This window comes from Beta vulgaris, chromosome 7, assembly GCF_026745355.1.
Source record: "Beta vulgaris subsp. vulgaris cultivar EL10 chromosome 7, EL10.2, whole genome shotgun sequence".
Classification (NCBI taxonomy): Eukaryota; Viridiplantae; Streptophyta; class Magnoliopsida; order Caryophyllales; family Amaranthaceae; genus Beta; species Beta vulgaris.
This window is the reverse complement of record NC_079208.1, coordinates 33,146,750-33,160,330: the sequence shown is the minus strand read 5'-3', so window position 1 is coordinate 33,160,330 and position 13,581 is coordinate 33,146,750. Positions and strand designations below refer to the sequence as shown.

The 13,581-nt window shown below is 39.5% G+C and overlaps 1 protein-coding gene and 1 pseudogene across 1 annotated transcript; one reads left to right on the top strand and one right to left on the bottom strand.

The window, feature by feature from the left end:
- Positions 1 to 203: 203 nt before the first annotated feature.
- On the bottom strand, positions 204 to 1,472 carry LOC104899178 (uncharacterized). The gene is made up of 2 exons (XM_010686314.1): positions 1,139 to 1,472; positions 204 to 1,015 (listed from the first exon to the last, which is right to left on the bottom strand). The coding sequence occupies exons 1-2, from the start codon at positions 1,470 to 1,472 to the stop codon at positions 204 to 206; spliced, it is 1,146 nt and encodes a 381-aa protein (XP_010684616.1).
- Positions 1,473 to 2,144: 672 nt separating this feature from the next.
- The window catches only part of LOC130589527 (stearoyl-[acyl-carrier-protein] 9-desaturase, chloroplastic-like), a 61,336-nt pseudogene continuing 49,899 nt past the window's right edge, over positions 2,145 to 13,581 (top strand).

The following is a 13,581-nucleotide window of genomic DNA, read 5'->3' as shown; positions in this document are numbered from 1 at the left end:
TCTTCAGCTGGCAGGGATGCCCCAATCTGCACAGTCTGCTCCAGCTTTGCTGGGTCCAGCGCTATTTCATCTACATCTTGCTCTGCTGGCATAGCTGGCACTGGACCTTGCTGTAATTGCTAGCTGGACTCTTTCTTTGCTTTGAGGGATATGCTATAACATTCTCTTGCCAGCTTGCGATCGCCCCTGATTTCTTGCACTCCTCATTTGGTAGGGAACTTGATAGTTTGATGATAAGTTGATGGTACAGCTCGCATTTTATGAATCCATAATGTCCACATGATGCTATTATACGCTGAGGGACAATCTACCACATTGAATTTAGTCTGCAAGTTGACTATTTTTGCATAGGTAGGCATCACGATTTCTCCGAGCGTTGTAGCTGGCTCGCCGTTGAATCCGAACAAGACAATTGCTTTCCCGAGGATGTCAGCTTCCTGCAGCCCCATGCTTTCGAGGGCACTCTTGAATATTATATTAGCTGAGCTGTCGTTGTCTATTAATACTCTTTTCATGAGGCAGTTGCTGACGGTGAGCGATACGACGAGGCCATCATGGTTGTCAGCTTCTTCATCTCCATCCTCCTCGTCGAAACTGATGGTCATGCTTCTGAGCTTTTTCTCTTCTACGCTTCTGTATTGCTTTGGTGCAGCTTTGGAGCCTTCTCGGACGAATCTTTTAGCTGCAGAGTATGTTAGTCCACATATTTCTGATCCACCAGAGATAGAATTAATTACCTTATCGTGTAGAGGTTCAGGTGGTGGACGAGGTTGCTGCTGGCTGGGACCAGCTTTGTCCTCTCGCTGACCTTTCTTACCCAAGAGATGCTCTAGATAACCTTTCTTAAGTAGCCAAGCTAATTCTTTTTTGAGGGCGTTGCAGTCATCTGTCCGATGGCCATGGTCACCATGGTAGCTGCACCATTTGGTGGTGTCTTTCTTGCTGTCTGGTCTGTCGCTCTTGCGTGGCCACCTGGCTATTGTCCCCAGCTTTTCGAGTGCGTTTACTACGCTTCCTGCATCCACGTTGAAGCAATAGAAAGCAATAGATGGGTAGTCATTGTTAGCAGATTTACATGTGGCCTTGCTGGCTACGCTATTGGTTTCGCACTTTTGATATTGCTAGTGGCGCCAGTCACTTTTCTTCTGGTTCAGGGCCTTTCGATCATAGCTGGGCTCACTTCCATACCTGGACACCTCGTCTTCTTCGACGCGGATTTCAGCCATAGCTCTGGCTCTAACTTCCTCCAACGTGCTACAGGGGTACCTGGTCAATTCATAATATAATCTGGATTTGTATGTTAGGCCCCTCCTGAACGCTTTGATAGCAGTAGGAACACCTAAGCTTTTGACTGAGATCATCTCCTTGTTGAACCGGTCCAGGTACTGCCTCACAGCTTCATTGGTCTTCGGAGTAATGCGATACAGGTGGCCTGTGTGCTTCTCCAGAACCCTGCTACTAGCAAATTGCATGTAGAATTTGTTAATTATAGCAACAAAGTTTTGGATACTACCTGGTTTTAGGCTGATCAGCTACTGTAAGGCTGGTCCGGATAAGGTGGCTCCAAAGGATTTGCACATGGTGGCTTCCAAGAGGTGCTCAGGAATGGATAGAGTCCACATCTTTTGCTTGTATTGCGCCACATGATCATAGGGATCTGCGGCTCCATCGAACAGCTTGTGAGGCTGGGGCACATTGATCTTCTTAGGAATCCTAGCCCTTGCAATTTCGTCCACGAACGGGGACTGCGCATAACCATTGGGAGATTCTTCAGCCACGGGAGTTGGTGCTCCAGGTAACTTTGCCAGCATGCGAAGTATCTTTCTGTTCTGAGATTCCAGGAGTGCCATCTTCTTAGCGGCAGGATCTGCCTCTTCTTCTTCTTCTTCTTCGTCGGATCTAGCCTCATTTCCATCGTCTTCGCCTCCGCTGGCGCTGGGATCCTCGAGATTGAGATTACGGGGGGTCAGTCCCTGGCCACGAGGCTTGGGTGTTCTGCTGCTTTTGACAGACTTTAGCTCCTTCCTAAACTATCAATAGTCTGCTGGGTTTCAGATTGATTGCGACGAAGATCCTCCTGAGCCTTCAACGAAGCAGCCTTCATCATTTCGGCAGTATCATCAGCCATTTTTTTCTAGAATGAAATGAAGGTATTTTCTTTTTGAGATTTTTATGAGAGTTTAGCTGTAGAGTCCCATGGAGGGCGCCAAACTGTTTAGGCCAAATTCTGATCAGGCAGAACTTAGTTGAGGATCTACAGCTAATGAAGATGCAACTAGAAAAAATAAGAAATGCTAACTACAAAAAGGAACAAATGCAGAAAAGAAACAAGTCACCAAGAAATGGTGACGAGGAAAACCCCAAGAAAAAGAATAAAAACCGCGGGTGGAATTGAGTCCACCAATCCACTATGTATGAGAATTACAGCTTACAACTCACAGCCTTAGCTTGCAGCTTATGCTAAGTACACTTTTTGTATTGTGAAAGCAAAGGAAAATATTCGAATGTAAATGATATAAAGAACTTATTCTCCTCGGATCCTGTTTTCTCTATTATACTAATACATATTTTTGAACGTTGTTTACAATTTAGCCGTTTTACAACTAACTCCTACTATCTTGCCATATTCTCCTAAAATCGAGGAGTACTTCCATCTTCTTCTCAACTTGTTGATCTCGTCCTACTTTTTAGGCATGACTGCTGAAGCAACGTTCTTTGACTAAGTCTTGATCAGTATCCAATGCTTTCTTTTTGAATTACCTTCCGGAATTTGTAAATGCTTGTTGTAGCTGCTACCTGATTCTTCTTAGCTGCGTGCCAGATACTAACGGCAAACATCCTACCTGCACTTTCCAGCTTAGGCAAAAATTAGGACATAACAATAGTTAAAAAAATTGAAATTAGAAAAACAATGAGCTCAGTATTAATTTCTTAAAAACAGATCCTCTGTACAATTTTTTGTTAGAGTGGCTAAGATAAGATATTGTACATGTGGATACTTCTGTGAATTTTGAAGATATCATTAGTTATGCTTACTTATGTACCTTTTCATAGTTTTTATGCTAGTTAGAACCTATATATCTGCATTTTGTAAAGAAGTTGTTTTCTCTTAGCTTGTTATCTTTTCGTTTGATGTGTGAAGCTATGCCCCTCTATATGTTCTTTTAGTTTTTTATTATTTTACACTTGACCTTTTATATTAATGTTGCTGCAGGATTCTAGGAGTGAAAACAATCCTTATCTTGGTTTCATAGACACAACATTTCAAGAAACGACAACCTTGCTTCGTTGCCAATGGCAATAGTGCAAGGCTTGCCAAAGAGTGTGCTGATGTCAAAATGGGACAGATATTGAAGGAATTTGTCCTCGATCAAGTGTAATAAACTAAATAATATTATGATAAATTATGGAGATAACATATTTAATAATATTAGGTGATCACAATGTTTTGCTAGAAGCTAATTGTGATTTGTTGGACTAATATGATTGGGCCAACTACTAGTATTATTGAGTCTTATGAGGTCACACAAGTAATGACACTTGGATATTACCCAAATCCATTTGTGAAATGGGTTGGACGGTTTTACGGTGGGTGGAAAGACATGTAACTTATGAGTTTATTAGGCTCATAATGTATGACATTATGAAGCCAATAAAACCTCATGAAGTCTCACTTGTAACCTCTCCTATATACTAGTATTAGAACTTACGTAGTGAGTATCTTTTACATCATCTTCTAGTGAGAAAAATATGATTTTTCTCTTAGTTTTCCTCACACCCATTTTTCGGCTTTCACCTCTAAAAGTAAGAGAGTGTTTCTCTCTTCCGTACTAGCATACGTGGTGATCCAAGTGTTGTTCGTGGACCAATACTAGAGGAACATCGCTTGACGTTCTAAAAGGATCTCCACTAGAAGGTTGTGGTGTGCAAAGGAATTCACGCATCAATAGGTATATTTCTATAATAATGTTTGATTCATACTAGTTTATGCAATGATCTTGGGATATATGTTCAAGTATATGATACTTGGTTTTCCGCATTATGCACCTAAGTTCCTACAGTGGTATCAATTAGCCTATTGCACATATTAATATGATCATGCTGATGCATGTTTTACTTCATTTTTTTTAATTCAATTAAGGGAGGGCTTTATATATGAGTTTATTTGCATGATTAATATTATGTTATTAACTGATTGGAAGCATAAAAATTGGATTTTTATGTATATATATAAATATATATATTATACTGAAATTAAAAACTCACATCACAAAATATCAGATTTTGTGTGTTAGTTTATATTTTTTTTGCTTTTGTTAAACAAAGTTGATATGAACCCTAACTTTTTCCCCAAAACAATTGTTGTGAAGTTCCATTCAATTATGATGTTAATTGCATGTTAGATTGTTAGTATTTATAGTTGATTAATCTTCCATGCCTATTTATGTAGTTAGTAATCATGTTAAGTTTATATTTTAATATGATTAAATTACATGTGGTGCCTGCAATTGCTTTATTTTTTCTTTAAGTTTAATATGATTAAATTTGTTAGATTAATATTTTAAAGCCTTTGTAAGACAAAATTCTAATATGATTAAATTTTGTCTTAAGGTACCAACCATAGGTTTTAATGTGAGATTAAATCTTCATGGTATTATTATATTTTAAAGTTGTTAAAACATGATAATTTATCTTTAATAGTTGATTAAAATGCATGTTTTAAATATATGATATTATGAATGCATGCAGTGACTAGTATGGCCCAAAACTTGGATAGAAATTACGATCTGCGTATCGTTAATGTATTTTTGTAATCTAAATACGATCTACGCATCGTTGGTATTTTTGTAATATTTTAGTTTATAATTCCAAAAATATTTATTCAAGCAGTAATAAGAAGAATGACGATTCAATCTTATCCTATGAAGCACAAGGATGGAAATCCATGGTGATTCAACAAGGGAGCCTTAAAGAGTAGTCTTTAGGTTTAGGGGCCATACTAGGATCACATTTTATTTTATGCATTTAAATATTGCTTTTAAATGCTTTCTAAGTTTTTTATGCTTGTGATTTAATTATTTAAATGTTCATTAGTAATTAAATCAACATAATAATTTACTTAGGTCCCTTAAATAAAATATTGGGTTTTTGCTATTCCAAATAAACACCTACTAAAACTTGATCGTTAGTAATAGGTTCTGCCAAAGCAGAGTGTTACTTTCAATCTTGGGCTAAGTAGAGTAAATTTTCGAAATTTGCAAGTTAGTTTGGTTTGGCCCAACAAAATCATCAAAACGGTTTTGGATTTTGTAGCAAAGTTTTTGGGTTTTGTGTTTGGGTGACAAGCTCTTTCTAGGATTAGGAAGGCTCTCCCCAACGTTGTGGGTAACTTCCTTACCTGGGAGCGTGATCACCTTAGCAATCACCCATTAACTAAGAGATACAATTGTTGTAATTAGTAAAGGAGTTTACTTACCTTTTAAACTTGGATTTAAGTTGAGACCAAAGTCCACTTATAAATCATGTTTGATAGGACCTTAGAACCACTTGATTCAAAAGAGGGACACATTGAAAAAATGGTCAAGTGCATAGCTTTTATTTTAAAGTGTTTAAAATTTGTTAAAAGCTATTATGATAAACATAATTATTACTTTTGCATCTTCTATGTAGATATCATGTTTGGTAACAACAATAATTCACCTTTTTACTTACGTTCAATGTAGAGGGAAGCTTTGACCATAGGCCAATGATTGTGCAAGTCTACCCTCAGCTACAAACTGGTAGGCCTCCTTTTAAATACTTTACTATGTGGAGTTCAGCTGGGAATTTCCAAGAGATTGTGAGAGCATGTTGGAGTACTAGAGTTGAGAGATCCCTCATGTTTAAAGTGGGGAGCAATATGAAACTGGTGAAGAAAGCTATGAAACAATTGAATGTTGAGGGCTTTAGTGACATACATGCTGCTAAAATTAAGGCCATGCATAATTTGTCAAAATGCCAGGCAGAGCCGCAAGAGGATATTACAAACTCACTTAAAAGAGAGGCTGAACAGAATGCAAATGTGGAGTGTAAAAGAGTGCATAAGTTATATATGTCCTTTCTGAGCCAAAAGGAAAAGCTGAGTTGGTGTGAGGAGGGAGATGAGAACTCCCACCTGTTTCACCAATCAATTAAAGCCAGAAGAATTAAAAATTCTGTATATGCTACACATGATAGTGTTGGTGAGTGGCAGGATGCACCTCAGAAGGTTATAAATCCTTTTCTCAGATATTATGAGGAGTTGTTTGGCAAGTCTAAGGCTGAGAGAGTGCCAGTCAAGAAGCTGGTGATTGAGAGGGCCCTATGCTCACTCAGGACCAGATCCAAGTCCTGTGTAGACCTTTTGAAGCCGAGGAAGTAAAGAAGGCAGTTGAGTCTATACATGGGGAGAAAGCTCCAAGGCCTGATGGGTTTGGGGGATATTTCTACAAAGACACCTGGGCTATAATTGGACAAGAGGTCACTGGTGTTGTGTTGGATTTCCTTCAAACAGGTAACTTGTTAAGGGAGGTTAATGCTATTATTTTAAACATGGTCCTTAAAGTAGCATGCCCTGGTAGTGTTATGGATCTCAGACCTATTGTCTACTATAATGTATTGTACAAGATCATTACAAAGGTATTATGCAATAGATTAAAAGTGGTGCCGCCTAGCTTAATATCTGAGAATCAAGGGCTTTTGTACATGAGAGATTTATTGTGCACAACATCATGGTTTGTCAAGACTTGGTGAAGCACTATGGTAAGAAGGGAGCTAGACCAAGTGTGTTAATGAAACTAGATATGAAGAAGGCATATGATACCATTGACTGGTATTTCTTGAAGGAAATGTTGGAGGCTTTGAAATTTCCTAGACACTTTATCAAACTCATCATGGTGTGTGTGAGAACCCCAAAATTCTCTATCATGATAAATGGATCCCTCCATGGATTCTTTGAGGATAAGAGGGGAATTAGGCAGGGTGACCCAATGTCCCCATTACTTTTTGTGATATGCATGGAGTACATGTCCAGGTTAATGCATATACTCCAGGAAGTTCCCAGATTCTCATTTCACCCAAGATGCAAGAACCTAAAGTTAAATCACCTAGTTTTGCTGATGATGTGATACTCTACTGCGAAGGTGATTTTTCATCGATGCTACAAGCTTTTCAATTATTCTCTAACTCATATAGGTTAAGAATAAATGAAATGAAATCTGAATTTTACTCTGTTGGCATGGATCAAGTTACTATTCAGAGAATAAGGGATGTATCAGGTTTTAGGGATAGTAGGATGCCTTTTAAGTACTGGGGGGTACCAATTTCAGCAAGGAGAGTTTCTGTGGCCGAGTGTCATGTTTTGGTAGATAAGATGTGTGCTAAGGTATAGGTTTGGCAGTCGAGGAACCTATCTTTTATTGGCAGACTTCAGTTGGTTAACTCAGTCTTGGTGAGTATACATATATACTGGGCTTAGAAATATGTTATGCCTAGAAGTGTCCCAGATGCAATAGAGCAAGTGTGTAGAGCATACTTGTGGCATGGCACTTATTTTAGCATGAAAGCAGGTAATGTTGTCTGGGAGAGAATTTGTTATGAGAAGAAGACAGGAGGGCTGGGGATTCGAAATATCAAGCTATGGAATAAGGCTGCCATGATGAAATATGTATGGGCTATCACACCTAAACAAGAATCTCTGTGGATAAAGTGGGTAAATGGGGTTTATGTTAAGGATGCTACCTGGTGGGATTATGTCCCTAATACTGGAAGTAGCTGTAACTGGAAACAGATCTGTAGATTGAAGAGGAAACAGGTCTATAGTGAAAATGACCTGAAACAATTATCACATTTCTCCATTAAAAAGTGCTACCAATTACTAATCGGTGAGGTAGATAGGGTTCATTTGGATAGATATATCTGGAATAGACTTTCTGTGACTAAACACAGATTTATTTCATGGCTTTTCATGTTGGAGAGACTTAGAATAACAGACAGATTGGTGGCTGCTGGTATTCATACTGATGACAGTTGTGTTTTATGCTCAGGTAAGGAATCACATAAGCACCTGTTCTTTGAATGTGATTACTCCCTCAAGTGCTTGAGAATGATGCAAAGTTGGCTAGGCTTAAGTAAGACCAAGTGTTGGTTTAACAGAATGATGCATTTTCTGTCAAAGAATAGGAGGTCTCAATTTCAAAGAAGAGTCATAGCTGCAGCATATTGTGCTTTAGCTTACTACATATGGTGGGCTCGAAATGAAGCAGTATGGAATATGACAGTTTGGAGGCCTGAGGTTATTATGAAGAGGATAAGAAGTATAGTATTGTGAAGAGTTAGCCTGGTTCTACCAAAGAAAATTTCTGTAAATGATAACAATTAGTTTGAATTGTTAAAGTGTGAAAATGTGTAGTAGAATCAAAGTTTCAGCTTGCCTTGGGTTTGATGAGTCCAACCTAGTTGGTTTTCTCTCCCTAGGTTAAGCGTTAGGTTGTATTTTTCTGGTGTGGATATATGAGAGTTACTTAATTAGCCAAAAAAAAAACTTATGTTCAATCCTTGAGAAGGATAAATTGAACGGGAACAACTGTTGAGAGGATGTTCTTGAAACCCCGATCCCAGTTTTAACTACTACCTCTACTGATGGTGATAAAGATGCCCATAAGGCCGTTGCAGAATGGTCAGTAATTGTTACTTGCCTTATGCTAGCGGCTATGGAACCAAGCCTTCAAAAGAGGTTTGCAAGCTTGGATGCCTATAGCATTATCCGACAGTTGAAAACATATTTCAACAACAAGCTCGGATACAGAGGTATGAAACTCACAAGGCTATTCTTGAGTGTGCAATAATCAAAGGCAACCCGGTCGCCACTCATGTCTTCGGAATGATCGGTTATTTTGAGCCATGGAGAGGTTGGGTTTCCTTATAGCCAAGAGTTGGCTACTGACATCATTCTGCACTCACTTCATAGGGGTTCAATACGTTTCGATTGAATTTCAATATGAATGGGTGTCGAAAACCCTTGCTGAGTTACATGGGATGCTCATGACTGCCGAGCAAAACATCACTTTGCACCTAAGAAGGAAGTTCTTATGGTTCAAAAGGAAAGGGTTTTAAGAAGGAATGGGCTGGCAAGAAAAAGCAAGATAAGGGCAAGCAAGTTGCCACTAAGACTGCTATGTAAGCCACAGGCAAAGGCAAAGCCAAAGGTGGCCGCAAATGCCAAGTGCTTCTATTGTGATCAAATAGGTCATTGGAAGCGTAACTGCCCAAGTACTTGAAGGATAAGAAGTCTGGGGCTTCTTCTTCAGGTATCTATGTCATTGACATTAATTTAGCAACTCTACTTCTTGGGTATTTGATACCGGTTGTGTTTCTCACATTACTTCGAATGTGCAGGACTAAGAAGGAGTAGAACCTTGGCTAAAGGAGAGGTGGAACTGCGAGTTGGAAATGGTGCAAGAGTTGCGCCGTTGCAGTTGGGACTTATAGTCTACCTTTGCCTTCTGGATTAATATTAGAGCTTAATAATTGTTATTATGTTCCTGCTATTACCAAAAACATTATTTCTATTCCTGTTTTGGATAATGAAGGGTTTTCATTTACAATTGAGAAAGGTTGTTTCTCCGTTTATTTGAATTCAATGTTTTATGCCACTGCTAAAGGTCTAATGGTCTATATTCCTAGACTTAGACAAAGATGTCCTTAACATAGACAGCAAAAAATAGATCAAGCGATACTAATCCTACTTACTTATGGCATTGTCGTTTAGGACACATAAACGCGAAACGCATTCAGAAGTTACATAAAGATGGACTTTTAACATCTTTGACTTTGAGCCATTTGATGTGTGTGAATCATGTTTAATGGGTAAAATGACAAAGTCACCTTTTACTGGAAAGGGTGAAGAGGCCAGTGATCTATTGGGCCTAATACATACTGATGTTTGTGGACCAATGAGCACAAAAGCTAGGGGAGGGTTTGGATACTTCATTACTTTTACGGACGATTTAAGTAGATATGGATATGTCTATTTAATGAAGCATAAGTCGGAATCATTTGAAAAGTTCAAAGAATTCCAGAATGAAGTCCAAAACCAGCTTGGCAAAACAAATCAAAGCACTGCATTCCGATCGTGGTGGTGAATATTTGAGCCAAGAGTTTAGTGATCACTTGAAGAGTTGTGGAATTCTTTCACAACTCACTCCGCCTGGAACACCTCAGTTGAATGGTGTTTCCGAAAGGAGGAACCGAACTCTACTTGATATGGTTCGGTCTATGATGAGTTTTGCTGATCTTCCAATATCCTTCTGGGTATGCTCTCGAAACTGCTACTTTAACACTTAATAAAACTCCATCAAAGACAGTAGAAAAGACACCATATGAGATATGGAGTGCAAAATTCCAAGCTTGTCTTTTTTACGTATTTGGGGTTGTGAGGTTTATGTAAAACGTTTACTTTCCGACAAACTCGCCCCTAAATCAGATAAGTGTTTCTTTGTGGGTTATCCCAAGGAAACCAAGGGCTATTACTTCTACAATCGCACTGAGCGCGTCGTGGTGTCTTTTTGGAAAAAGATTTTATTTCCAAAAAGGCAAGTGGGAGTAATGTATTTCTCGAAGAAGTTCGAGAAGAGCAACAAATGGACATAGTTCATCCTATGTTAGAGACAAAGACACAAGAGCCAGATGTTGGGCTTGAAGTAGTTCCTCCTTTGGAGGAATCTTCTCCCATAACTGACCAAGTGTTGGAGGACGTGCATCCCGTACACGAACCTCCTACTGTCCCACTCGAATCTAATTCGTGCGAAAATTCTCAAATTGTTGAGAAGAAAATTTCTCCTGTTGCAGCCCCTCGTAAGTCTAGTAGAACAAGAATACCAAAAGGTTTGTTGATTTCTTGTTTTAGCAAAAATTCTGAGATAATGATTTTAGAATTTGAGGAACCTACTACTTACAAGCAAGCTTTGATGAGTGAAGACTCCGAAAAATGGCTCGAAGCCATGAGGTCCGAAATGGCATCCATGTCTGAAAATCAAGTATGGGACTTGGTAGATTTGCCCGATGGGTTACACCTATTGGTTGCAAATGGGTTTTCAAAGTGAAAAAGACAAGGATGGTAATATTCAGGTTTACAAAGCAAGGTTGGTTGCAAAAGGGTTCAAGCAAGTTCATGGTATAGACTATGACGAAACCTTTTCACCGGTAGCCATGCTTAAATCCGTTCGGATACTCCTAGCGATCGCCGCCTTTATGATTACGAGATTTGGCAAATGGATGTCAAAACCGCTTTCTTGAATGGGTTCTTGAAAGAGGATGTGTATATGACACACCGAGGTTTTGTGGATCCAGAAAATCCTAGGAGCGTATGTAAGCTTCAAAAATCCATTTATGGATTGAATCAAGCATCTCGGAGTTGGAATCTTCGTTTTGATGAGAAATCAAAAGTTTGGTTTTCTGAAAAACATAGAAGAGTCTTGTGTTTACAAGAAGGAAAGTGGGAGTAACATAGTCTTCTTGGTCTTGTATGTAGATGACATATTTCTCATAGGAAATGACATTCTCATGCTTGAGTCAGTCAAGGAATGGTTAAAAGTTTTTTTCTATGAAAGACCTTGGAAACTGAGTACATTTTGGGGATCAAGATCTATAGGGATAGGTCTAAGAGGATGATCGGACTTAGCCAACGAACTTATATAGATAAGATCGTCACTAAGTTCAACATGGAAAACTCTAAGAGAGGTTTCCTACCCATGCAACATGGCGTGTCGCTTAGCAAGACTCGGTGTCCTTCTGGCCTGATGAGATTAAGCGAATGAGTAATGTTCCTTATGCGTCAGCTATAGGGTCCATTATGTACTCCATGATTTGTACTCGCCCAGATGTTTCATATGCCTTGAGCATGTGTAGCAGATTCCAATCAAATCCAGGTGACACACACTGGAGTGCAGCTAAGAATATCCTAAAGTACTTGAGAAGGACTAAGGATAATTTCTTAGTGTATGGAGGTGAGAATAAGTTAATTGTTGAGGGTTACACAGATGCGAGCTTTCAAACTGACAAAGATTATTTTCGATCCCAATCTGGTTTCATCTTTTGTCTAAATGGTGGGCAGTGAGCTGGAAAAAATCAAAGCAAAGCACTGTTGCTGATTCTACAACAGAAGTTGAGTACATTGTTGCGGCAAATGCAGGAAGAAGCCGTTTGGATGAAGAAGTTCATTTTGGAGCTAGGAGTAGTGCCTAGTATTGGAGATGGTATTGTTTTACATTGTGATAACAATTGTTATGGCTGAATTTTTTGACAGGATGACATTAACACAATGACGTGATGACTCGATGACATGATGCCATCTGACATGATGACGAGGTAACTATGACTTAAAGACGCAGCGAAGAACGGGAGGCTGGAGCAGTGCATTAAGTGGTAACGATTAAGCTAAATAAGGAATGAGTGTAATGAGGCGTAAATACAGCCGTTAAGGAGCAGGGATCATAACGTTGGAGCGTGAACGAGGAAGATCTCCCATGATTGAAGGACCGGAATTAATGTAATAATTAGTGAATTTATTATGTATTCGTTGAGAAAAATCCAAGGGGGGAAAAGAGGCATACAAAAGAGGGTAGAGGATCATTAGTCTTTTTTTACGTAAGATTATCGGAAGAACATTTGAGAGAAAAAAAGTACTTTTGTAACGACGGTCACTCACTAAGAAAGACAGTTTACCATAGTAGATTGGTGGATCTCCATCCACCCGCGGTTTTTACCCATCTTCATTGGGGTTTTCCGCGTCACCATTTTTGTGCGTTCATCCCCTTTGATCCCCATTGCATTCATTTGTCGCATTGTCTTAAACATAATCTAGTTAAATCGTCCCAAACTTTAATTTCGTTGTAAGTGATAAATTTTAGCATAAACAATTTGGCGCCCACGTGGGGATAACCAGACCATCTACTGTTCAAAATTCATCAAATGGGAGAAACACCTAACCTCGAGGAAATGCAGAGACAATACGAACAAATGAGAGCAGAAATGCTCGAAATGAAGCAAGCCAATGAGCGGCTAGCTACCGACTTCACGACATCGCAGGAGAGAATCCAGAAATTGCAGGAAGAGTTAGCGTCGTCCAAAGCTTCGAAGCTCCGACGTCGCGCTAATCTGAACGACATCCCTTTCATGGGGAACCTTTCTGAGTCAGATAGTGAGGAGCCTGAAAATGACGAAGAGCCCGAGGATGAAGAGCCCTTAAACAATGAAGAGAACGATCAAGGCGAAGGAGAAGCGAATCTCATGGCGAAGCATGGTCCAGATCGAAAAGCAGAATAAGCGCTTAATGAAGCTCATGTCCCAGCTCCCCGGGGCTCCGAGCCAAGCATCGTGGAGCATCCAGACGGTTATGCGAGTCACCATTCGTCGAAAGGATCGCGAGGGCTTGCTTCCCAAAAAGCTCAATCTGCCTACCCTCGCTGCTAATTATGATGGTTCAACCGATCCAGGCGAGCATGTCGCCAGTACAAGCACGGATGTGGCAAGCGTCAATTCCTTGGCATTTGGTAGAGGCCTGCA

Coding starts and splice junctions, on each gene's coding strand:
- LOC104899178 (XM_010686314.1), bottom strand. CDS start 1,472: ATGCAATTTGCTAGTAGCAGGGTTCTGGAGAAGCACACAGGCCACCTG. Junction 1,016..1,138: donor GGCCCTGAACCAGAAGAAAA/GTGACTGGCGCC, acceptor ACGTGGATGCAG/GAAGCGTAGTAAACGCACTC.